Source organism: Macaca fascicularis, chromosome 14 (genome assembly GCF_037993035.2).
Source record: "Macaca fascicularis isolate 582-1 chromosome 14, T2T-MFA8v1.1".
In the NCBI taxonomy this organism is placed as follows: domain Eukaryota; kingdom Metazoa; phylum Chordata; class Mammalia; order Primates; family Cercopithecidae; genus Macaca; species Macaca fascicularis.
The window spans coordinates 11,036,709-11,062,561 of record NC_088388.1 but is presented as its reverse complement, the minus strand read 5'-3'; the positions used below and the strand labels follow the sequence as shown (position 1 = coordinate 11,062,561).

Sequence of the window (25,853 nt, the reverse complement as noted above, 5' to 3'; positions counted from 1 at the left end):
AGGTCCTAGGAAAGATTCTTGGGAACATCAGTGTTGAAGAGATGATAGGGGGAGAGGATCTGCTTTTGGAGCTGTTTGGTTACAAGGAGCAGCCCATCAAGTTAGCTTAAACAGAAAGGGGAATTTATTTGGAGAATTCAGGGATATTTCATAGAATCCCAAGGTAAAAAGCGCATCCAGGGCTGATGAGGAACCGAGACCTGGAATTCGTTAAGAACCAGTGGAAGTCACCTCACCAGCTCTTTTCATCTGGGCCCATGTGGTCTCTTGTTCTCTTTTTCTCTGTGCACCTGCCTTACTCTCTTGCTGCAACTGGCCTTGTCTGCTCTATCTGCGTCTGGGCCAGCCTAGCCTCATGCTAGCTTGCCTTCCCAGGGCAAGGACAAAGACATGGATAAGAACCTCTAAGATCTCAAATCCTAGCCTAGGAAAGAGTATGTGATCAATGAGATTTGGATCTGGAGTGCCCTCTGGTCTAGTTGGTCACTACCAGAGATGGTGGGTCATGGAACTGTTCAGTTGGCAGATTCTGGGGATGCAGATCCTTAGAGAAGGGGTTGGGGCAGGATAGGCAAAGTGAACACTGCAGCATTTACAGGATACCCCAGAGGGGCCTGAGAAGGAGTAGCCAGTGTGTGGGAGGGAGCTGCAAACACGTGGCCTCTCAGAAACCAAGGAAGAAGAGAGTGACCAGTAGGACCAAATCTGCCGAAAGGGCAGTAAGAGGAGGGCTGAAGAGTGACTTATGGATTCAGCACAGGGAGGTGATGAGCGTTCTTGGTGAAAGCAGTTCCGAGGAGAGAAGGGGTAGGGGCCGGAGTGCAGTGAGGGAGATGTATGAGGCTAGAAGGTGGATACAGGGAGGCAGACAGTTCCTTTATGAAGTCTGGCTTCGAAGGGGAGAAAGGGCCAGTGTGGCCCCTGGAAGGAGATACAGCAGCCTGGCATGTGTTTGCTTTGATTTTTGTTAAGTTGGGAGAAGCCTAAGCTTGTTTAACTGGTGATGGGCAGCAGCCAGGGTAGAGGGAATGGGCAGAGACTCCAGAGGGAAAGGGATGGCTGCCGGTGGGAGAGGCTGGATGTGGAGGGACTGGCTGTTCTCCTGCGGCTGGAGGGAACCGGGAACGTGGCAGCAGACACTGACAGCGGTCAACTACCATTGTAGTTTTCTCAGTTAACAGGAGAAAAACTCTCTGTTGGGCATGGGGCTGAGATATAAGTCAGAGATTTGGGGTGATCAGGGGAAGGGAATCAGGATTGGTGGGGCTCTGGCTTCTGTCTGCAGCCACTCTGGGCTTGGTCAGTCATCTGCTCACATGCATACTGGGACATGTAGACACATACATGTATTTTCATGCACAGGTGTGGTGTACACACCTCAGAGCACTCACACGTGCTTGCTCATGTTCACATCAGTCCAGCTTGCATGTACCTGTGGTGCCTGTACACAGGCCTGTCGTACATGAAAGTGTGGATGGACAGATGTGCATGCTCACGTGCCCACACAGTGGCCAGCTCCCATCCCCACCCCCACTCCTGAACATCATGGCTTGAGTTCTTATTGCTGTTTATTGAAACCTCCCATCAAAGAAAAGTGTGGGAGTCAAGAAGGGGAGGACTTCTTATCTTGTTAAGACTCAGTCTTGTTAGGACTGAGCCAGGGGGACATCAGGGGACCTCAGGGGAAGAGAACCAGGACAGTGGAGGAAGGTGGCCAGTGGGGAAGGGCTAGACAGAAGAATGGCAGGGCCTGGGTTGCAGGGAGAACAAGGGCAGGGATGGGTATGGAAAGGTCCATGGCTGAACCTTTGAACTGTCCAGGGCTGGGCAGGAGGCTCTGGTGGTGGTGATGGAGACACCTTCACCAAGCTCTCAGAAGGCTTCATCCCAGGAGGGTGGACCTATCTGGGGCCTCCCTGTACCCCTAAGGTGCCTGGCTAGGATCAGTCTCTGGAGGGCAGGGAAGGGGGGTTCCGTTGTCCTCAGCTGGAGCCCAGGTCTGGTCCGTAAGGCTGCAGAGGGATCCTCTGGGAGGCCTTTTCCACCTCTGGCTCCTGCTTTGGCTCCTTTGCCCGCAGGGACCTAGGGACAGAGAGCTCAGGAAAAGCCCTGGGCCCAGACCTGCTTCCCCAGGGAGGAGCACTGATGGGGCCAGAGGCAGTGACTGACCAGTTTTCCAGGTCTTCGATAGTCTCTGGCAAGGGCTGATTCAAGGTCTCAGGCAGGAAGAGGGCAGCACTGCCCCCGAGGAGGGCGGTGATCCCGTAGATGATATTGGGGATGAAGGGCTGTACCTCACCCGTGATTTTCACCAGCGGGGACAACATGCTTCCCACACGGGTCCACAGGTTACTTACGCCCATACCTGTTTGCCTGCGAGGGTTCAGAGTAGGGATTGGCAGCCTGTGTGTGGGGTTCATAAAGGATGGCTCCCCTGGGCAGAGGACAGGAAAATGCCACAGTCCCACCTGACTTGTGTCCTCTGGCTGGGCCTGGCCCCAGGTCCAGCACCTACCTGATGACTGTGGGATATAATTCACTTGTGTAGAGGAAGAGGCAGCTGAAGGAGCTGGATAGGCATCCCTTCCCAAACACAGCCAATACTGTCCTCACGGTCTGCAAGTCTGCAGAGGGAAGAAAATGTGGTGGGCCTCGGGGTTCAGGAGCACCTATGAGTTCTCACTCCTTAACTGATCTTGTCTCCCTTTTTGCTTTGGCTTCCAGGAAGCTCAGATCCAAACTTAAAGCTGAGTAATAGTCTTTCTGGTATTCCTAATGCTTTGCATGCTTGTATCCTGCTATGTTTGTGTTTTCCCCTGCCTCTGATCCTCTATTTCCATTTATATTTTGTTGTATATGTTCTTGTTCTTGTCTTAAAATACCTCAAGTTCTTTTGGAAGGATATAGGTGTATCAACCAACTAACACCCATATAAAATAAGCATAGCTTTTCCAGGGTCATGATGGAGTAGGTTGTGGGGTCTTTCTTGAGCATGAGCTCTGTCATTTTACCATTTCAGTTTATCCTCTACAGTGATATCAGTCAGGACACTCTCAATACTTCAAAAATTTTCACACTATCCAGATATCACCGTACTTTGCCCAGTCCAGGTCAGATCTGGAAAGAAGCTTTGATGTCATCTAGCCCAGTTGAGTTATTTTCTAGATTAGAGACCCTGAGCCCCAGAGAGTGCAGTGACCTGCTCAAGGTAACACAGTGACTTAGCGGCAGAGCTAGCAGTGAAGTCCCTGGTGCCCAACCTGGCAGCCTCTTCCAGAGGGTTCTGGGGTAGCCCCAGTCTCTCACCCAAGGGCACAAAGGTGAGAGCCAAGATGGCCCCTCCTGCCAGGAGCAGGGCAGCGGCCTGAGTGGTATGCCGGCCCAGATAGCTTAAGGAGAGGATGGTGATGAACTTGGCTGGGATATCGACCCCACCAAAGATGATCTGGAGGATGTAGAGGTTGACTCCAAATTCTTCCACACCCATAGCCAAACTATAGTAGGCAAAACCGGTAGCAAACCTGAGAGGCAGAGAAGGATTGGTTAGCACCTGCAGCCAGGCAGAGGCCACTCCCCATGCTGGTCATTGGGTCACCAGGATGATGAATAGCTTCACTTCTTGTGCCAACTGCATCTGATGATAGGGGCTATTTGAGTGTCCTTTTGAGGTCTCTGAGATCGTGTCTGGGCTCAGGGAGAAAGCGCTGTGATTGATTGGTCATGTCTGACGTGGGCATGGTCCAGGGTGTGGTGGCAAAGGTGCTGATAACTGACTCTAGAGAAGATCGGGACTGAAGGGAATCTCGGAGACCAAAGGAGGCAGTAAATGATCTCTCTTGGTTGGGTAGCAGTTTAACATCCAGACTGGGGAGGTGAGCATAGAGCTGTATGCCTGGGTCACATGTTTTCCTTCCTCTCTCTGAACTGTGGGATCCCTTTGAAGGGTTCCTGGACAAATTGAATCCTATTCACAAATAAATGGCCAGGATGGAAAGCAGAAGCCAGGTCACAGAAAGGGCTTTCAGGGAGCTGGAGAAAGTCAGACAGAGGAGAAAACTTGAGAGAAATATAATTTTTGTCTTCAAGTCTGAAACCTATTGGTCTAGCCTTGCTCTGTGGGGTTCCAGAGGGCAGAGCTGACCCAGAGTGGGGCAGTGACAGAGAGGGAGAGCGTGGGGACACTGAGCAGCAGGGATGTGAGCTGGGGAAGGTGTCTGGAGCATTTGTCCTGGGGGTGAGGAGTGGGGCATTGTGACCCCAGAGGGAAGCAGACCCTGATGGCTGGACCTGAGTGTGGGGCAGGAATGCAGCAGATTTCTGGGGTTGGGGCTGGGCTGTGGTGGCCTAGGAGAGGGGATCCCCTGACTTCTCTTTCAGATGCCGTAGGCCTTGCCCTTAGGTGAGCCTGCTGGAGGCCTTGTCTATCACCCCTGCCTTGGCAGGGTGTGGGCAGGGAGGAGGTGGGTTACCAGGCCAGGGAAAGACAGAAGGTCATGCGGCGCAGCATGGGTATCCGGAACAGGTCAGCTGCGGTGTACTTGGCCTTGGCCAAGGAGATCTCCTTCTGCAGGTTGAGTTTGAGCTCCTTGGGGCAGAGGAGGGGGAGGGGTGCCATTAATGACCAGCTGGTGGGCAGGAAGAAGAGAGGGAGATGCAGGCCTGGTGCCTCTAGAGGAACTCAGGGAATCAGATGTAATCAGGTGTGAGCCAGGGAAACAGAGGCAAGGGGAGGGGCCAGCCCCAGAGTGGAGCACAGGGGTTCTGCTCCCAGGCTATAGTCCTTCTCAGCCCCTACCTCCAAGCTGAGCCTTTCTCCCTCTTCCTTCTTGCCATTGAAGGCAGCCACCCGCCGGAGTATCTTCAGGGCCTTCGAGGACTTTCCAGTCAGGACCAACCAGCGTATGGACTCTGGTGTCCACCTGGGGGCCAGAGACCAGTCACAGTGGCTCCTCCCACTCCAGAGCCCCTTTTGAGAGGTTGGAAGAACATCAACAGCCAGGGCCAAGGGGTAGGAAGACCAGAAACCTGAGCTATCTCACTGCAGGTTTCATGGAATTTAAACTTGGCCAAACTCTGCACCTGGGCTGCCTGCAGCCAGCACAAATTCCAGTGTTCTCTTCTTCCCCTTCCAGAAGAGCCTTTCCTCCACCCCCGACCTGGGCCGCTTGTTATTGTTGGGTGTCTTCCTTAACTAGGAGCCCCAGGCTCTAGGCCAAGGCAGGTGGGGCCTGGGGAGGGGACGGCATGTTCAAGGCTGGACTGCTGGAGGGTCCTGCACATCCACCTCCCCAGCCCTCCTTGGGCTGCATTCCCAGCCTAGCCACAGGGCAGCTTGAGAGGGGGATGGAGGCTAAGGTGAGATTAGGGGCTAGGCTTTGGAAGCTTCAGATTCTCCCTGCAAAGGACTAACTCTGCTGGGGGAGTTGTGGGGAGGGAGTGAGCACAACATGGGGTCCTGGGATTGATAAATGGGCAGTCACCCCCACTCTCCCTTGCCCCCAGGCTATGCTTTTGAGGTTGGCTCATTCTGAGCAGTCCCTGAGGGTCACTAGGATAAGAGGAAAGGAAGAGGCTGAGATGTGGGGAGAAAGGAGTCGTGTTTGGAGAAGTCTGGTCCAAGGCGGGGTCAGCTTTAGCTGTAGCCCCTGTGGGTGACCTGGATCCAGTGAGGCCCTTAGGGAGTGGATATTGGTCGCCTGGCCTCAGGCCACTGCCCCAGCTGATGGTGGCAGCTTCCTGGGCCCATTGCTGTCCCTCCTCCTGCCCTGACGGTCTTCTGAGCCTGCTCTCACCAAGATTATCAGTGACTTCCTCCCAAAACCATGGCAAGACCTGGACTCTATCCTCCTCTTCCCGCGAATTATGGCAGGAATGGCTTACAGTTAGTGAGCCTTCCTGTGTACCAGACCCATGAAACTCTGGGTGACAGGCAACATTATCTTCATTTTACCTAGAAAAATCGTTTTCTTTTTTTTTTTTTTTTCTTTTTTTGAGACGGAGTCAGTCTCGCACTATTGCCTGGGCTAGAGTGCAATGGTGTGATCTCTGCTCACTGCAACCTCCACCTCCCGGGTTCAAGCAATTCTCCTGCCCCAGCCTCTGAGTAGCTGGGATTACAGGCACGTGTCACCACGCCTGGCTAATTTTTCGTGTTTTTAGTAGAGATGGGGTTTCACTATGTTGGCCAGGCTGGTCTGAAACTCCTGACCCCGTGATCCACCCGCCTCGGCCTTCCAAAGTGCTGGGATTACAGTCGTGAGCCACTGTGCCCGGCTACCTAGAAAAATCTGGAAGCTCAGAGTGCATGAGACTTGCCCCAAGTCACACAGTGAATTGGCCCAAGCTCTCAACTGTACTCTGCCAATCGCCCACCCTCATTTTGCCTCCTGACTCTGAGTGCTCTCAGGCCCAGGTTGCCCATCCCCTCTGGGAGCTACTATTCTCATTTCCGAGCTGATGTTCCATCCCAGCTTTGCATCTTTTCATGTAACTCTGAGGAATTGCTTCACATCTCTGAGCCTCAGTTTCCTCATCTGTAAAATGGGGACAATAATGTCTCCCTCACTCAGAGAAGCCATGAGAATCACAGACGATGTAGGTCGATGCCCCAAATGGGCTTTGCACGTAGCAGATACTCAATAAAAGGTCACTCCAAGACTTCACTTCTTTTCCTGAGCTCCTGTGGGGATTTCCTGCTCTTTGGCTCTGATTACTCTTTTTTTTTTTTTTTTTTTTTTTTTTGTGATTCGAGACGAAGTTTTGCTTTTGTTGCCCAGGCTGGGCGTGACCTTGGCTCCCTGCAACCTTCACCTCTTAGGTTCAAGCGATTCTCCTGCCTCAGCCTCCCGAGTAGCTGGGATTACAGGCATGCGCCACTATGCCCGGCTAACTTTTGTATTTTTAGTGGAGACGGGGTTTCACCATGTTGGCCAGGCTGGTCTCAAACTCCTGACCTCAAGTGATCCCCCGCCTTGGCCTCCCAAAGTGCTGGGATTACAGGCGTGAGCCACCGCGCCCGGCCAGCTCTGACTACTTTCTAAAGACCCATTTCCTGTCCTTCAGTGTGGCCTCAGGTTCAACATGTTGGTAATGAGCTCTCGGCCCACCCTGGGTCTCTGACCCAGGCACCTCCATTTTCCCAGGTTCCCAGGCTCAGGCTCCTCTTTGAACTTTCCTTTGTGCTTCAACTCCAGCAGTCCCAAATTCTCCAGATTTTTCCTTCAAGGTATATCCCAGATTAGTCTCCCAGAATCCCCCTCCCTGCACCGTCCCCTCCCATCTGTCTGTTGTCCCCACTCAGTTGGGTCTGTCCTTCTGGGCTATTATGTCACAGCTGGAAACTTGGTCAGGCCTGTAGCACCACAGACTCTTTCCGTGGCTTTCTACCTCCCTCCACATGAAGGCCAGCCTCCCCCAGCTTTCTGTGCTCTCCCAGCCGGTCCCCATCCTGTCCACCTCCACTTCCCCTCTTCTTCAGCTGCAGGCAGGCCCTGCTTCCCCACGTGCCCCCATCCCTGCTCTCTCCTGCAGCATGCATTTGTTTATGTCATTCCTCCTTCCTGGAGTGCCCGTCCCTGACTCTGGGACAGGGTGCCCGGGGACACAGAGTTGGCCAGCCTGGGCAGGTATAGGCTCCCCTTTTTGGCCCTGGGGTGCCTAAGGAAACAGATGAAGGGGAGAGGGCCACATACCAGGATGATAGGAAGAAGATGAAGAAGGGAATGGACACAGTTAACTGCAGCCAACGCCACTGGGGGATGGCGTAGGCCAGGCCGGGCAGAATGAACTGGCCAACGGTGTAGCAGTACCCGAGTGCTGTCGACATGATGGCCCGCATCCGGGTAGGCACCCATTCCACATCTGTGGGAGGAGTCCAAGGATCAGATTAGCATTCTGCTAGGTCCCAGGCACCTCCCCGTGAAGGGGCACCAGCTTCTGCATCCCTATGGCTACTGATATCCTCCCCACGGATGCTGTTGATATTGCCCTCCATTGGGGCTTCCTGCTGTTCTGAGGCTGACCCTAAGTTCATCATCCCCATTTCACAGATGCCACAGCTGTGGCTCAAGGGGGTAGGACTCAAACCTAGGTGTGTCTGTTTCCAAACTCACGCTCTTGACCACTGCTTCTCCAGTGGCAAGTGACTTTCCTTGTTCTGCCTCAGTTTCCTCATCTGTAAAATGGGGATAACAGTGTTGCTGACTTGCAGGTGTTATTGAAGGAGATTGTGTACCCAGCAGAGTATCAGGCCCAGGGTGAGTCCTCAGTACTGATAGCTGCTATTACTACGCTTCTTGTCACTGTTAAGTTTAAGTGAGGCCTCTGAGGTCCTGAGAGGGGGTAGCACCTTGACCAAGGTCACAGGGAGCCTGTGGTTGAGCCAGACCCAGACCCCATTCTCTTTTGGCTTCTGGATGGTGCTCCCCAAAGCCCAGCTCCCTGCCCCACTGCAGCTCACTCAAGATGACGGTGCTCAGGGTAATGCCTGAGATGCCGCAGCCACACAGGAAGCGGAAGACCACGTAGACGGGGAAGGTGGGGCTGAAGGCTGCACCGGAGCCGCTGGCTGCCAGCAGCAGGTAGCTGCAAGTTAGGATGGGCCTGCGGCCAAACCTGTGGCTCAAAGGAGAGGAGGGGCCGAGTTAGCCACAGTGTGCCTGCCAAGAGGAGTGACTCTGCAGGCTGTGGGGCAAAGGGCTGGACCCGACCCCCAACCTTTTCCTGTGGGGCACATGAAGTTCCCTCCCTGGACAGAGCTTTCTTGGTAATTGCTATTTTTGACAAGTTTGCAATTAGAGGTTTGAGTTAATGAGTGATCTCCTCTACATCCGCCTCAGCTTAGCTGACTGAGCAGGGGTCAAAGGACCACCCATCTCTAAGCAGTCCATCTTCTCTGCCTCCACTGCTACACAGCCACTACGCTGTGTCCCAAAACCTGGAGATTTTTTCCCTTGGACGAAAGGAAGGCTGGAGGCCAGACACGGTGGCTTATGCCTATAATCTGGGCACTTTGGGAGGCCAAGACTGGAGGATCACTTGAGGTCAGGAGTTTGAGACCAGCCTAACCAACGTGGTGAAACCTCTTCTCTACTAAAAATACAAAAATTAGCCAGGCGTGGTGGCACACACCTGTAATCCCAGCTACTTGGGAGGCTGAGGCAGGAGAATCACTTGAATCTGGGAGGCGGAGGTTGCAGTGAGCCGAGATCGTGCCATTGCACTCCAGCCGGGGCAACAAGAGTGAGACTCTGTCTTAAGAAAAAACAAAAAACAAAAAACAAGGAAGGCTAGAAGATTCCAGTCGTAAGGGCCTTGGGGTGGAGAGAAGGCTGTAGTCCAGAAAGGTAGTGAGGTTTGCCCAAGGCCACACAGCAAGCGCCATCCCACCCTCCCCCAGCTCTTTGCCTCTTTGGGGGTGCATGGGTGGAGCAGAGTAGGGAGGGGTCTCCATGGGTCATGCCTCCATGGGCTGTGCCCCCACGTCTCACCTGTCAGACAGGTCTCCAAGCACGAGCCCTCCAATCAGTATGCCTGCCATGAAGATAGACTGGGCCATCTCCTTCAGTTTGTTGGAGTTGCACACCAAGTTCCACTGCACGAGAGAAAGGTAGGGCTAGCCTGACTCAGTGTAGACAGCCTGCTCAGCCATGCTCAGCCTGTGCCCTCATACATGTGGGCTTCCTCTCCCAGCGTCCTGACTCAACCCCTACCTCCCAAGGACCATTTCCTTTTTCAGCCTGGCTCGGAGCTTCTTGGTTTGTCTGTGGTACTCTGGCCCCTGACCTGCATCCCTCAGGCATGTGTGGCCTCTCATATGGGTCTCAAAGTCTACTCAGCTGCCACATCCAGGTCTGACCTCAACTTCTTCCTCCTCTCCAAGTTGCCTGCATCCCTGTTTGCCTCCTCTCTGCCCCTCACATAGCCCATGCCAGTCCCTCTGCCTACCCCCTTGACCTTGCCTTCTCTCCTCTACAGGGACGTTCCTCTATCCTTGCCACCTCTCTTCCTCCTTCAGATTCAGTCTCTCTCTCTGCTCCTCCTCATCAGTATTTAGGTGTGTCCAAATCTCTCCATCTTAACACCTCTTTCCTTTCCCATTCACTTCATTTCTCTCTTCCCTTCAAAGCCAAATCCTTTGAATGAGGAGCTGTACTTGGTATCACTCCATCCTCATCTCCTTTTCATGTTTCAATCCTGCCCCCAACCCGTCTACTGAATCTGTGCCTGTCAAGGTCACTGAAGCTTCGTTTTCACAGTCCACAACGCAGCGTCCCGAATCCTGGCCTGGCTTGCCCTCTGGAAGATGTGGACACTGCTGATCTCACCCTCCATCGGGCTTCCTGCCGTTCTGCGCTCCTCTCCTTCATGGCTCCTTTCTCTCTGCCTAGCCCTTGGAGTTTCCCAGGGCTCTTCCTGAATCCTCCTCTCTCTCCACTTTCCCCAGGCGATGCCATCTGTTCCTATGGCTTCAATTTCTATTTTATGCTGAAGATTCCAAATCTCTACCTGCAGCCCAACCTCTCTTCTGACCCCCAGAGGAGCAGATTCAGTGGTCCCAGTTGAGAACTCCACCTGGATAAAGTCACAGGCACATCCCAGATTCAATAGGACTTATTACCCCACTTCTTATTAAAGTCCCAATCTCAGGGACTGGTAACATTCTCTTTTTAATTAATTAATTACATTCTTTTTTTTTTTTTTTGAGACAGGGCCTCACTCTGTTGCCCAGGCTGAGTACAGTGGCATGATCGTGGCTCACTGAAGCCTCAATCTCCTGGGCTAAAGCCATCCTCCTAAGTAGCTGGGACTACACGTGTGCATGACCACACCTGGCTAATTTTGGATATTTTATATAGACGAGAGCTCACTATGTTGCCCAGGCTGGTCTCTAACTCCTGGCCTCAAGTGATCTGCCTGCCTCGGCCTCCCAAAGTACTGGGATCACAGATGTGAGTCACCACATCCAGCCTCTTTTTTATTTTTATTTTTAAAAAATTATATTATTTTTAATTGACAAATCATAATTATTTTACATGTATGAAAACAATGTGATGTTTTGATATGTGTATGCAATGTGAAGTGATGAAATCAAGCTAATTAACATCACTTCATTTACTTGACATTTTTTGTGGTGATACATTTGAAAGTCACCCTTTTAGTTATTGTGAAATAAACAATACATCATTGTTCTTGACTGTAGCCATCATGCTGTGCAACAGATCTCAAAACGTATTCCACCTATCTAGCTGAAACTTCGTACCCTTTGATCAGTAACTCCCCATTCCTTTGCTCCAGCCCCTTCCCCCTGAGCTTTTGGTAACCATCATTCTACTCTCTACTTCTGTGAACTGGACTTTTTTTTAGATGCCATATATAAGTGAGGTCATGCTGATAACCCCCCTTGATTCCTTCCTCCCTCTCCTACTCCACAATCACTTGATCTTCAAGATTCTAGCTTTTTTGTATTTCTTGAATGTGGATTCTTCTATTTCCACTACTACTGCCTTAGTGTAGGCCTCATCATCTTGCACTTAGATTAATAATAACAGCCGATATTTATTGAGGGCATTCTAGGTACTAGGCACTGTTCTAAACTCTTTTTTTTTTTTTTTTTTTTTTTTGAGGCGGAGTCTCGCTCTGTCGCCCAGGCTGGAGTGCAGTGGCGCGATCTCGGCTCACTGCAAGCTCCGCCTCCCGGGTTCCCGCCATTCTCCTGCCTCAGCCTCCTGAGTAGCTGGGACTACAGGCGCCGCCACCGCGCCCGGCTAATTTTTTTGTATTTTTAGTAGAGACGGGGTTTCACTGTATTAGGCAGGATGGTCTCGATCTCCTGACCTCGTGATCCGCCCGTCTCGGCCTCCCAAAGTGCTGGGATTACAGGCTTGAGCCACCGCGCCCGGCCTCTAAACTCTTTACATGTTTTAACTTTAATCTTCACAATAACTTTATTATGTAGGTGCTAATATCACCCTATTTTACAGATAAAGAAACTGAGGCCCAGATGAGGCTGCCGCAGCAACCTCTTGACAGGTCTACTGGCCTTTGGCCTCATCCCTTCCTAGCCATGCTTTCACTGATAACCTGAAGGGCTAAAACGTCACTCAAATCAGGTGCCTGTCTTGCCTAAAGTGCTCACTGGCTTCTCCTTGCCCTTTGGGTAAAGATAATGCCCCATTAACACAGGTTTATGAGGCCCTCCATGCTCTGGCCTCTGCCTACCTGTCTGGTCTAATCTGCTAATCCCCAACATGCACCCTTTGCTCCAGCCATCTGAATTACTTGTGCAATGAAGTGGAGAATTTAATTCAATAGAAATGCCTCACAAGAATGTTTTGGAAGCAAAACATTCCAAAAGGTGAAGAACCACACATTCCAGGGAGCTCTTTCCCACTTTCCTCAGCTGGAAGTGAGGGAGGATGATGGTGGAAGGAGTCTCCAGGTCCTGCAGCTGTCTCAGAGTGGCCCAGCATGGCCAGCAAGCCTGGTGGTCCCTTTTAGTTGGGAAGGGGGCCTGCATGGTATGTGTGTTGGGAGGAGATGGGGGAGGGAAAAAGGCAAAGGAAAAAGCAAGGGGGTGTGAGGTGGAATATGCAAGTGGGCATCTAGAGAGACTTCTGGTACTTTGTGGCATGCTGTGTAAAGTCCCTTTAGGAAAATCTAAAGGACAGACCTACCGTTCACCTAAATTCGTTCACCCCTTCTTCTATAGTAAATAGCACATTTCACTGATGACCTTGTACTGGGTGGGGCCATGTAGTTCTTGACAATGGAATGTGAGTAGAAGAGATGTATGTTACTTCCACTTTATCTGCTTAAGAGGGATTCCCTAGTCTGGACTTGCACGCTTTCTCCCCTCCTGTTGGTGGGAATGGTTGACAACTAGAACAACTCTGGAGAGTTGCTGTCAGTCTGGGTCCCTGAATGACCCTGTGGAGCAGAACCACCCACAGGCCTAAAATGCTACTTACCTTGGAACTGTTACATGAGAAAGAGAAACACTTCAATATTCTTCAAACCATGAATTATTGTTGTTATAATAACCTAGCCTATCCTGATACATCCCATAAGAAGTTGCAAAGGGAAATTAGAGTTTTATCCCAACCTCCATGATAATTAGTGCCTTAAGAAATCAATCATCTGTTTGGATCACGAGAAGGTCAATTGTCAGACCTGCTTGGAATAGTTTCAGGCTGCTGTCCTGCGCCACCGTCTGAGACCAGATATGCTGGGTCTTAGTTTCTACCATGATGCTCATGATCATGTAGGTTTTAGAATAACTGTCACGAGCTGATTTCTACCAGAAAATTGATCAATTTATAGAAAATATCATTCCTGGAATAAACTTTGAGTCCTGTTTAGAACATGCCCGAATCCTTACAATGGCTTAGGAGGCCCTGGAAAATCAGTTAACATCTTTATCCCTGTCACCTCTCTGCTGTCACCTGCTACTGCCCTCTCCCTCACATACTCCACTCTTGTTGAATTGTTTGCCTTGCTGCTCTGTAAACATTTCAAGCATGCTCCTACTTCAGAGTCTTGGCATATGTTGTTCTCTTTTTCTAGAATGTTCTCCCAGATAGCTACTTGGCTTGCACCTCCTTCAGATCTTTGCTCAAATGTTATCTTCTCAGTGAGACCTCCCTATTTACAATTATAACCCCCCAGTAGCCTATACCTCTCTACCCTACTTAATTTTCTCCATAGTACTTATACCATCAGAATGCTGCAAAATTTTCCCTCTTTTTGGTTTCTTGCATGTTCCTCTTCCAAGAATATCAGCCTGGTGAAGATAAGGCTTTTAGTCTGTTTTGTTTACTACTGTACTTTCATTGTCAAGAACAGCGCCCAACACACAGTAGGCACTCAATAAATACTTGTGGAATTGAATGTGTGAACATTCCACAGAAAGAACAGAGGGATTGAAAGCCTTAGAAGTTAGAGATCTGCCAATGTCTACATGAGAGGTCGGTCACAGGGCCCACACTCCAAATGCTATGTGGAGAACTGCCTCATTTCACCAGAATGAGCGCATGTCAAGATGGATAGTGTCTAGGCTGTGTGTGCTGAGGATATAACCACACGCCAGTGAGCAGGAAAGAAGTATTTTTTCTTCACAGTCAGATTGGAAAACCTTCTATGGAAAAATTGTCTACTGGAGGATTATCATCCTTCAATGAAGTTTTGAAGCTTGGAAGGAGGAGTGCTTTGTGGTTAAATATTTTTTAAAAATTGAACTTCAATTGCACTCTAAATTGCTCCAGAGATTTCATGGTTAATGAAGCACATCAGAACTGATGAGAAAAATGTGGCCATGGCTTCCCTAAAGATCAACACAAATCTATTTTCCCGGAAGACCAACACAAATCTTCCCTGAAGATCAGGAGAAAGCTTTGCAGATAATGCCATAATAACCTTATAAAGTAGGTACTCATGTTATATCTTTTTATAGGCAAAGAACCTGATCTCACAGGGTAAGTGACTTGCCCAAGCATGGCGTGGTTCAGGACAGAGACTGAAACTCAGATCTGAGATCTACAACTGTGATGGGCTGACTTGTGTCCCTCCAAAAAATACATGTAAGTTTTAACAATTCGTGGATCAGAATATGACCTCATTTCTGAATAGAGTTGTTGTAGATGTAAGTAGCTAAGTTATAATATGATGAGATTATACTGAACTACGTAGAGCGGGTTCTTAATTCACCATGACTCATGTTCTTATAAGAAAAGAGAGAGACACATGGGGATGTTATGATGCAGAGGGGCAGAGGTTGGAGTGATACATCTACAAGCTGGGGAATGCCAAGGGTTGCCAGCAACCACCGGAAGCTGGCAGAGGCAAGCAAGGATTCTTCCCTAGAGCTTTTGGAGAGGACACACCGACACCTTGAGTTTGGACTTCTAGCCTCCAGATCTGAGACAATAAAATCTCTGTTGTTCTGAGCCACCCAATTTGTTGTGCTTTGTTATGGCAGCCCTAGGAAACTAATATACGGCATGATTCCTGAATGTTTGAAGGACTTGCTGGTTTTATAAAGGGTGATCGGAAGCGGATTGGGACTAGACAAGCATGGCAATAGGGAACCAGATGTAGAGGAAATGGGAGAGATTTTTAAAGGCATCCTGGAATTTCTGGGAGAGAGGAAGGTATTTAGAGAGAATTTTGGCATGCTTTCTGTGCAAAGACCCTAAGAAGGCCCTGTTAAGAAAACTTATGGCAGATGTCTTAATTATTACTCAAGGTGTCAAGAGTGTGACTTGTGTTTCCCTTGACTGTGTCTCCATGATAGTCTGAGCCATGCGGAGTCCTTGGATTTAATCAGGTTACACTACAGAAGCTCCATGCTATTGCATTTCTCTTTGCTTTGGTGTTGGTTATAATCCCCTTATTCTAGTAATGTTGGCAGTCTTTTGAAACTCATGTCAGTATCATCTTTTTGGAGAACCAGGAACTTCTTTTATGGTTGTCTGGTACAAACAGGTGGTCAGTAAGCGTTTGTCAGATCGATAAATGGAGGAGAAGAGTGTCTAGCCACCCAGGGTAGGTAAGGTGCTCCTCATTTCCCTTTCTTGTTCTTACCTCCAGTAGGGTACCTATTACATGGCATTCTAGCTGCTTATTCACTTGTTTGCTCTCTTGTATTCTGTAATCTTACTGAGGACAGAGAATGTCTCATTTGAGTTTTTTCTTTGTGAGACAGAGTCTCACTCTATCACCCAGGCTGGAGTACAGTGGCGCAATCTCAGCTCACTGCAACCTCTGCCTCCCAGGTTCAAGTGATTCTCCTGCATCAGCCTCCTGAGTAGCTGGGATTACAGGCATGCGCCACCACGCCTGGCTAATTTTTTGTATTTTTTTTTTTTTTTTTTTTTTTAGTAGAAGTGAGATTTCACCGTGTTAGCTAGCATGGTTTCGACCTCCTGACCTCGTGATCCACCTGCCTAGGCCTCCCAAAGTGCTGGGACTACTGGCGTGAGCCACCGCGCCTGGCCTTGAGTTTTTATCTCTAATGGCTAGCAGAGTAGTTGCTACGTAGTATATGTTAACGTTTCCTCAGCAAATAATTAATGAGTGAACAGGGCTGGGAGAATTTTGGCATGCTTTCTGTTCAAAGCCCCTAAGGAGGCTCTGTTAAGAAAACCTATAGCAGATGTCTTGCTTATTACTCAAAGTGTTGAGTGTGACTTGTGTTTCCCTGGACTGTGTCTCCACGCATAGGCTGTGCCACTTGGAGCCCTTGGATTTAATTACCCTTATTTCATTGAGGAAGCCCAGAGAGGGAAGAAAGGCAACTTGCTGAACAGAGCTAGTTACTCAACTTCCTGGTGCTTCTGTCTAGTCCTTGACATGACCGTGGCTGATCCGTCTCATCAACTTGGCAATTCCACATAATGTTCTCGCTCCCAATATTCTAGTTCAGTGTTCTTTTTTTTTTTTTTTTTTTTTTGAGACGGAGTCTCGCTCTGTTACCCAGGCTGGAGTGAGTGCAGTGGCCGGATCTCAGCTCACTGCAAGCTCCGCCTCCCAGGTTTACACCATTCTCCTGCCTCAGCCTCCGGAGTAGCTGGGACTACAGGTGCCCGCCACCTCGCCTGGCTAGTCTTTTTGTATTTATTTAGTAGAGACGGGGTTTCTACTCTAGCCAGGATGGTCTCGATCTCCTGATGTCATGATCCGCCCGTCTCGTCCTCCCAAAGTGCTGGGATTACAGGCTTGAGCCACTGCGCCCGGCCTTTTTTTTTTTTTTAAGACGGAAGCTCACTCTGTCACCCAGGCTGGAGTGCAGTGGCGCAATCTCGGCTCACTGCAACCTCTGCCTCCAAGGTTCATGCAATTCTCCTGTCTCAGCCTCTGGAGTAGCTGGGACTACAGGCACCCGCCACCATGCCTGGCTAGTTTTTGTATTTTTAGTAGAGATGAGGTTTCACCACGTTGGACCAGGCTGGTCTCAAACTCCTGACCTCAGGTCATCTACCCACCTCAGCCTCCCCAAATTCTGGGATTACAGGCATGAGCCACTGCGCCTGGCCTAGCTCAGTGTTCTTGACCATCTTTTTCCTTTCTTGGAATATAGCCGAGCCCCGAGGGAGCTGGGTTCTGGAAGGGAAGGGTAGGAAACTCACTGCCATGCCTTCCTGTGTGGGCTGATGCATCAGGAAGGTGGTGGGGAAGAAAGAGAAAAGCACTATGCTCAGGAGAAAGCTTTGCAATTTGCGCCATAATAACCTTATAAAGTAGGTACCATTGTTATCTCTTTTTATAGACAAAGAACCTGAGGCTCAGAGGGTAAGTGGCTTGCTCAAGCATAGCTTAATTCATTTCAAGAAAGAGCCTCAAACTCAGGTCTGCTGGACCCAAGATGCTGCCCTTGGCCCTGAGCACAGCTCCTCGATGCCTCCTGCGTGCCATGCTCTGAGGCCTGGGCTGCTGAAGGAAATGCACCATACACGGGAGCTGTTACTGTGGGCCACTGTAAGACAGCAGAGCCCAGCATAGGCTGGGATTGTGGTCAAGGAGGCAGTCAAGGTCAGAGCCAGATGAGCTGCTCTGACATCGTATCCAAAGAGTGAGCAGCAAGAAGCGAGGCCAGGTGGCCCCTGCAGAGCATGAGGCAGAAAGTGGGCTGCAGAGAGTCAGGATGAGCCGTTTGTGATCAGGACCATGATCAGCGGGATGGGGCCCTGCTATGTGTGTGGGGAGCTGGCTCTGTCTGGAACCACATATGTGGTCCCTACCCCCTAGAGCAGGAACAAGGAAATAGCCTGCCTTCGTTCAGGGGCCTTTTGGAGCTAGGTCAGATCTAGCTTAGGGGAGAATTGCTGCTGCCCGTGTGCATTCCTGGATCCCGGAAGGAACCTGTGCTGGGGCACAAGGACCAGAAAGGATGAGCCAGGTATCTTGGGGACAGTCAAAAAGACATCAGTTTCCAGCTCTGCCACTTAGGAGCTATGTGTTCTGGGGCCAATTACTTAACCTCTGTGTGGCTCAGCCTCTTCATCAGTACCCACAGGTACCTAGTACCTGCTTCTCAGGCTTGTGAATGACATAGGAATGAAAAGCATCTAGCACTTATACCTGGAAAACAGGCACTCAATTCACAATAGCTGTCTTATTATTCTTGTCACTATTAATGTCATTAAGTCATTGTAAGGCCTGCGCTCACAAGAACAGGTAATGCAGTGGAAAGGGCATGGATTCTGTAGTCAGGACCTCCCAACACCCCCCTTCTTCTATAAAAGCTTGACCCACCAGTGTGGCTGGGAAGGCCACCTTCTGGATCTGAGCCCAGTGTACTGAGCCCAGTGTATCCCTCTGTAAAATGGGGACAATGGTGCCTGATTTGCAGGGTCACGAGAGAAGGGATGCAAACGCCAGCCCAGGGCCCTGCATACAGTGGGTGCTTACTGGTGAGTTCCTGATCCTGGAGAGCTCACAGGAAGGTCCCGGCTCCTCCTGTGCACATAATCAGGGGCTTTCTAGGTCAGGGCTGTCAATAGGGATCAGGCTGGCTTGAAAAGCGGTTTGGGTGGGGGCTCTCAGGCCTTTTCCCAGGAGTCAGATTGGAGGCGAGGGAAGAGATGGGGGAGGATGAGCCCCCGGTAGGGCTGAGGGTGGGCAAATGGGGGTGTGAAGCGGAAGTACTGCTGGAGATGAGAGATGGGCAACTGGGGACTGGGGATTGGGATGAAGGAGTGTCAGAGGTGGCTGACCAGAGACCCGGCAGGGGACCCTCCCCGGGGTGGAAGTCTGCTCCCCGGAGGCCTCACTGGGCAGCCTCTCTGCTTCTCCAGCAGCCGACCTGAGGGCCCCTTGGAGCAGTATTCCCCCCTGGAGAGGGTGGGAGACGGGCTTCTTGCAGCCCTGGAGACAAGACAGGGAGGCTCAAGGCCCGGAGAGGAAGCCCAGGGCCCTTAGAGAGATGAGTCTTGCTCATCCATGGCCCGGCCGAGGCCCTGAGGCCCACAAGCTGAGGTTCAGTGGTGTGGACTATGGGGTACGTGCCTCTCCAGGGAGCCCAGCGTCCAGAATTCGTGTTCCCATGCTTTCCAGACTTAAAGGCCTTTGTTTTCTCTTAATGTTCTAATAAAGCTCATTCTGAAAAATCTTGACCTTCTCTGCTGCACCAAGAGAAAGGAATTTGTGGTCACCCCTGCCAGGAAAGCTTAGGGGATCAGAAGGGGGAGGGAGACTGGCTCCACTCCTGTCCAGACCCGGTGCTGGGCTTGCGCACTCCACCAGCTCAGTCCTCCAGCCCTCTTGCCCACTCCAAGAGGGAGGATCCCTAAAATCCCCATTCTACAGATGAGGGGACTGAAGCTGGAGTGGCGAGGTCACTTGCCAGGTTGCTGACTGTAGGGGAGGAGCTGGATCTGAGCAGAAGAGGAGGGCCAGGCTGAGGAGGGAGGCAAAGTCAGAGCTTGGGCGAGCCAGAAACAACTGCGAGAGCTGGCTACCCTTTTTTACTGGGGGATCCCCCTTCTCTTCTGATGGGGACAAACCCGCTAGTTCTCAGACATCCCTATTAACAACAACAGCAAAAAAGCATGGCACCAGCAAGCAGTGCAGCTAACATGAAAATGGAATGCTGTGTGCCAGGCCCTGGGCTCAGTACTGTGCTTGCGTCATCCCCGTTAACCCTCACACTTGCTTTCTTAGCCCTTTTTACGGATGAGGAATCCGAGACTTCTAGGGATCATGACATTCCTGATCATTGGCAGAGGGAGGTTGTGAGCTCTGGTGCACGATCCCACACTGTTTGCGGGATGACTCCTTGCTTCTACTAACGGGTGTCACCTGGACTGACCTTGCTCTTCGCCAAATACCCTGCCTTCCTCATTACCACCCTCTTCACCTGGAGCCAACGCAGCGGTTCCCTGCCTCTGCGTCAGAGACCTACTTCTAGGTAAGGTCCAGCCACTGCTCTGTCTCTAGCCAAGGGGCGCCAGAACCTGACCCAAGCACATGGAGCTGGACTTGTTATGGCTGAACCAGAACAGAAAGATGAAAGGGTCTGCCCTTGCTGTGCCGGTACCAGTGTGGCTGGCTGGGTCCAGCCACTGATGCATTAATGGCTGGGCAGGGATGCTTCCCAAGGGCTCTCACAGCTGAAAGTCCTAGGGATCCAGCGCCTGATGAATGCCTGGGCCAGACCTGACCCAGAGAAGGGTGCATGCCCTGAGGCCTGGCGACCTCTGGTGTCCTATTGGGATGGCGGTTCACACTGTCTCAGCTGCTGAAATGGTGACTGGGAACTGGCTCAAGCGTGAACTGATGCTTGACTGGGTTCAAGGCCTGCAACCTCTCTCTCCGTCTGGCCTTCCTAGAGGCTGCTCGAGGGATTTTCTGGAAAGGAAGCCACTTCCCCGCAGTGAGCAGGGTCTGCATCCCTCCCGTCTGTCTCTCCCACCAGGCTCTGAGGGGGCAAGTCCTTCATTCAGTGTTAATTGAGCGCTTGCCATGTATCTAGTCCCGTGATGACAGAGATGGGTGAGAGAGGCATGGTCCCTGCCCTGGAGATGCTACCGGAGGCAGGGAAGGAGGATCTGTGATGCCCTGGGCAGCAGGGTACACAGTCAGCCTTACGGATTGTGGGTTGGGGGTTGTGCATTCCTGAGGAGCGTAGGCTCTGGAGCCTGACTCCTGACTTTGACTCCTCACTCCATCCTGTATGAAACATGAGGCCTTGGGCCGGTGACCTGTCCCTCAGTTTCCTCATCTGTGAAATGGGATAATAAAGGTGCTAACCTTAGAGGGTTATTGTGAAGATGAAATGAATTTATGTGGCCGAAGTGCTTAGAACCATGTGGCACAGTGCGAGCATGCAGTAAATGTTATTGATGGTGATTTAATTGTTCCCTGTGAGATTTTTGTTTCTTTGGCTAGGTTCTGTGTTTTTGGAGGACCTGGGTAGTTGTACTCCTGTTTGTCTTCCCAGGTCGCAGGTGCATGGCAAGTACATTTGGAAACTCACTTATTGCTATTGAGGCATCTTTGACTCCCTCCCTGTCCCTCACTCCCTACATCATTCAGTTGCATTCAGTTACCAGGTCCCAGAGATTCCAACTTCCTGACCTTCCTGGTGTCTATTCTGACTGTCCCTTCTATCTGTCGTCTCTGTCCTGGATCCCTGTGCAGCTTGCTAATGGGTCTCCCCGCTGCTGGACTAAAAGACTCCACAAACGACTCTAAGGGGCAGTCAGAGTGACAAGCCTTCGAAGGTGACCTGTGGTGCCACTCTCTTGCTTAACACCACCACAGTCACTGGCTCCCCATTGCCCTTAGGACAGAGGCTACACTTTCACCTCTGTATCATCTAAGATGGGCCCTCTTGCTGTCCTCTCCAGCTCCGTGTCTGGGGACCCCCATATCCTACTGCTCACTCCTCCAGCCTTCCCCTGGCCCTTGCAGTCTTGACTTTTTGAGACGGGGTTGTCTTGCTCTGTACCCAGGCTGGAGTGCAGTGGTGCGATCTTGGCTCACTGCAACCTCTGCCTCCTATGTCCAAGCAATTCTCCTGTCTCAGCCACCTGAGTAGCTGGGACTACAGGTGGGCACGACCACACCTGGCTAATTTTTATGTTTTTGGTAGAGACGGGGTTTCACTATATTGGCCAGGCTAGTCTTGAACTCCTGACCTCAGGTGATCTGCCTGCCTTGGCCTCCCAAAGTAGCTGGGATTACAGGTGTGAGCCACTGCACCCGGCCTTTCTTCTTGCTTATGTGCCTTTGTATTTGACCCTCCTTCCCCGCCACTCTTCCTTTTGCCTAGGGTTCACTGCTTACTAACTCTCACCTCCCAAACTGCTGGGATTACAGGCATGAGCTACTGTGCTGGGTCTTTCTTCTTGCCTCTGTGCCTTTGCATTTAACCCTTCTCCCCCGCCACCCTTCCTTTTGCCCGGGGTGCACTGCTTACTGACTCCCACCTCTCCATGAACAGTGTGGGCATTGCCCACTCCAGCCTGACTTTGATCCTCACTCCAGGCTGGTTAGATAACCCTCCCCTGGGCCTCAGAGCACTCTGAGTGTACAAAGCACACATTCATTCATTCATTCCACAGAACACCTCCCCTGTACCAGGCACTATTCTAGCTGCTGCAGATCGAGTAGTAAACAAAGCAGCAGAAAATCCCTGCTTTGGGAAACGTGTGTATTCCACCGAACTGCCCATGATCCTTGAGAGTGGGTCTGCGTCTCACTAGTGGTGTGCTCCTGGAGGGCAGGCAGGGCTAGCGGCTCTTTGACTTTGTGTCCTTAGTATTATGCATTGGGTGTCCATAAATGGATACTTGATGGGTTTCAGGCATTATGCTCGGTGCTGGGGGGAAACAGTAGCAAACATGACAGGGAGGGGATATAATCTAGGGATATGAGAGCAGCACATGTGGTGGTGTGGAGTGCAGGTGTGTGTGTTTGGGTCCTGAATCTGCGACTTACTAGCTATGTGACCTTGAGCAAGCTACTTAACCTCTCTGTGCTTCGGTTTCCCCATCTGAGAGAGAGAATGACAATACAGACTATCTGATCGTGTTGTCAGGAAGGTTAAAAGTATTAATATCTGTGAAGCTCTTAGAACAATGCCTGGCACATAGTGAACACTTTATATAAAAATATTTGTTAAACAAATGAATAGCAATCACACAGACTCTGAACATAGCCTTAAATTCAAATCCTGCCTCTGCCAGGTTGTAGCCATGTGTAACATAGGCAGGTCATGGAATCAAGCTGAACCTCAGTTTCTTGATCTGTGAACTGGAGATAATACTTCTCTTAAAGAGATTACATCTCCTGGGCCTCCAGGAGCCCACAGACATATAGTGCTTGGCACCAGGTAAGGGCTTTGCAACACATCTCTTCTCATGAGGAAAAACGGGATCCTGCCCTTGAGGGGTTCATGGTTCCCGAGGGAGGATGAAAACACTAGTCCCTGCTCACCGCTCAGACGCCACCTCCTCCATGAAGCCTCCCTTGAATCCAACGGTTTCTCCCTCTTTTGGACTCCCATAAACATTTGTCTCCCTGTACCTCTGATGGGCTTTAGCTCTAAATTCCAGTTCTGAAACTGACCAGCCATGTGGCACTGGACAATCATTTCCCTTCTCTGAGTCTTAGGTTTTTGTTTTTAAAAATTCTGTGAGGGGAGATAGAGTTCACCTTCAACAGAGCATCACGTTGGAATCAAGCAAGACAGTGTCTACAAACAAAGCACCCAAATGTGCCTGGCGGTTAGTGATGTCCAATACAAGCCAATTCCCAATTTCTCATCTTCATCCTAGCATAGGCTCCTGACTGGCCTGTCAGTTCCCTGAAGAGTCCGATTTAACTCTGGATTTCCCTGAGGTGGCAGGTGAGACAGTCAATGAATCAGTGAAGGGCTGCGGGAATGAGAGGTGAACCCACGAGTGCCTGTGTGTGGGGATGAGACATTTTCTGGGTCTGCTGTGGAGTGTTTCAAGCCTGTGCGGTCCCTCCTCCACAGCCCTCCCACCTTAGGGCCTTTGCACAAGATGGAATTTTCCTCCTTTCCCTCACTGCCTGTTTGGCCCTTGACTGATGTTTCTATCTCAGTTCCAGGGGCATTTGTGTAGGGAGGATTCCTTCAATGCCCATTCCCCACGCCCTCACTCTCACACCTACCCCAGGGGTAGGTCATAGTGCAAAGTCACTTTGAAGTTGCGATTTTACACTTCTTTGTGTGGTATTTTTCTTAATGGGTGCTATCCCCACCAGGCTGTAGACCCCTGGGAGCAGGCATGGTGCATTTTTGTATTCCCGGAGCTGAGCTCTGTGCCTGTCACAGAACAGGCCCTCGGTAGCAGTTCGTTGAAGCACTGCTTGGACTCTGAGTGGGAAGAAGCCAAGGCTCTTGGCGCTTCTGCACTCAGGTCCTTCCTCTTTGCCTGCCCAGTGGCCTGTCCTCAGTTCCTGGGAATACCAGACCCTAGCGTCCTCTGCTGCCCGCCAGGGTATGGGGCACGTGGGTAAGTGGAGGGAGAGGGTTTGCCCAGGCATACCTCTGTCACAATGGAGTCCTTGGTGCTGTTGTAGACCCAGCCATCCAGGCATGGCTCCATGGACCTCTGGGTGTCATTGGGCAGGCTGGCATTGGACGGATGTACAAAACGGAGGCACCTCTCAGGCTTCCCATTTGGGCCCATGGGGATCACCCAAGGCCCTGCGGAGGCATTGGGGGGCAGGCGGCAGTGGTGGACAGGGGTGGCGGCTGTGAAGATCTGCAGCAGGTTGTGGTTGGCCATGTTGAGGATCGGGAGGCCCAGTATGGCTACATGCAGGAACTGGAAACGGCCCATGCTTCCCACACGGTCCAGGATCTCCGAGAAGGTCATGGCACTGGGGCAAGATGAGCCAGAGCTGTGGGCAGGGCATAGGCCCGGGAGAGGTCTGTGTGTGCCCGGTGGTGCGTGGGCCTATGGAACCATATGTGAGAGGGTGAACCAGGTGGCTATGCGAGCACAGGTGTGTGGAGCGGTGCGTGTGTGACTGTGTAAGGATGTGGAAGCTCAGGCGTGTGGAGCCGCAGATTCTTGTGCGGATGCCTGAGGAAGAACCCAGCTGCATGGAGGGCTATGGGATCAAAGGTGTAAGTGTGTGTCCAGGTGTGTGGACACAAAGGTATCTATAGGTATGTGCTCGTTTAGGCTGGAGCATAAGGACGCAGCTGTGTGAACTCGCGTGTGTGTTGCGTGTGTGTGCACCTGCGGGTACGAGCATGTGTGTGCTCAGCTAGGCTGGTCGCACATGCTGCATGCACAGAGCAGTGCAGGACACATAGCAGGGGCCAAGGGGCCTGGCCTTGGATGTTGGCTACAAAGGATGGATTGCGAGGTGGGTGGCAGATGTCCCCAGTTGCTCCAGGCAGATACACAGGGTTAGCAGAGTACAGGTTGCCTGGTGGGAAAGGCCTCCCCAAGCCCAGAGCCTCCTGGCTTCTGGCAGTTCCCTGGGGCTGGGCCCACCATGCTGGGGTATCTGTAAAAGCCCGAAGTGGGTCTCAGAGGGCACTAGTGGCTTGGCCAGTCACAATGAGAGCCTGGCCGCGGGAGATTCCCGGGGATTCCTGGGCGCCTGGGCTGGGGGCCCCTCCGTCCCTCCTCACCTGGTGGCTGGGTCTGGGTCCGATGGGGCTGGTGATCAGTGTAGTTGAGGTCCCTGCTCTGTCCTAGGGGCCGGCTGCTGCTGTAGTTGGGCAGCTCAGCTCTAACAAGCTGTGTTTGTGCCTCCCCCAGGGGGGCTTATATAAGGCATAAGCTGTTTCCCGGGCTAATGTTTGACTTTCTTTTGCGGATTAACATCACTGGCAGGGAGAGTGCTGTGGACCCACCAAGCCCAGCTCTCCTCAAAGGGCTGCCTCAGCGAAGGCCGGTGGGGGTGGGGCAGCGTGGCTGAGCCTAGCAGGGCTCCTGGATGGACACCATGGGCCCAAATGGGAAGCCCGAGAGGTGCCTCCGTTTTGTACATCCACCCAGTGCGAGCAGCCCAGGCGGGCTCACCGAGGGGAGAGTCTGGGAAGGAATCTGGCCTGACCGCTGAGGGTTCAAGGTTCTTCTCAACTGATGTTCAGAGGACTTGGAGCTGAGGACAACCAATGGGAAACACACGGGTGCCCGTAAGCAGGGCACTCTGTGCTGCCTCCCCTGCCTGGCACCTCCTGAGTAGGGGAAGGGGATTTGCCTCTCAGGACGTGTTAGGGCATACCCAGACAGAAAATGTCACTTTCATCTATCCGCCAGGATGCAGGGCTGCCATCTCTCTGACACAGGTGAACTGTCCCCTTCCATCCCACCCTCAACGGACAGGCCTCTCTCCTGATCAGCCGCTTCCCCCTGGGGACC

The 25,853-nt window shown here is 51.5% G+C and overlaps 2 protein-coding genes across 7 annotated transcripts in view; one reads left to right on the top strand and one right to left on the bottom strand.

Moving 5' to 3' along the window:
* Positions 1 to 25,853, top strand: part of SLC22A9 (solute carrier family 22 member 9) — a 136,572-nt gene that overhangs the window by 65,883 nt on the left and 44,836 nt on the right. For 2 of the 3 annotated variants that reach the window (XR_010581177.2, XM_045372014.3), the window contains exon 1: positions 19,717 to 19,903. The exons of the other annotated variant lie outside the window; for it this stretch is intronic. The gene's annotated coding sequence lies outside the window, so the exon portion shown is untranslated. Of the gene's footprint in view, positions 1 to 19,716; positions 19,904 to 25,853 lie in introns of those variants that run through there. 3 annotated transcript variants of the gene reach the window in all.
* SLC22A8 (solute carrier family 22 member 8) lies at positions 1,551 to 25,230 on the bottom strand. Of its 4 annotated transcripts, none has more exons than XR_012423134.1 (11): positions 25,118 to 25,230; positions 24,015 to 24,372; positions 9,489 to 9,592; positions 8,459 to 8,613; positions 7,692 to 7,860; positions 4,796 to 4,919; positions 4,470 to 4,585; positions 3,307 to 3,521; positions 2,516 to 2,624; positions 2,170 to 2,434; positions 1,551 to 2,082 (listed from the first exon to the last, which is right to left on the bottom strand). XR_012423134.1 is itself a non-coding variant. In XM_045372012.3 (11 exons), the coding sequence occupies exons 2-11, from the start codon at positions 24,345 to 24,347 to the stop codon at positions 1,983 to 1,985; spliced, it is 1,629 nt and encodes a 542-aa protein (XP_045227947.1). In that variant the 5' UTR covers positions 24,348 to 24,372; positions 25,118 to 25,230; the 3' UTR covers positions 1,551 to 1,982. The 4 variants fall into 4 exon arrangements, 2 of the variants coding, with proteins under 2 accessions (XP_045227947.1, XP_005577590.2); XR_012423133.1 differs by having other exon boundaries at positions 24,015 to 24,351; XM_045372012.3 differs by having other exon boundaries at positions 2,170 to 2,373.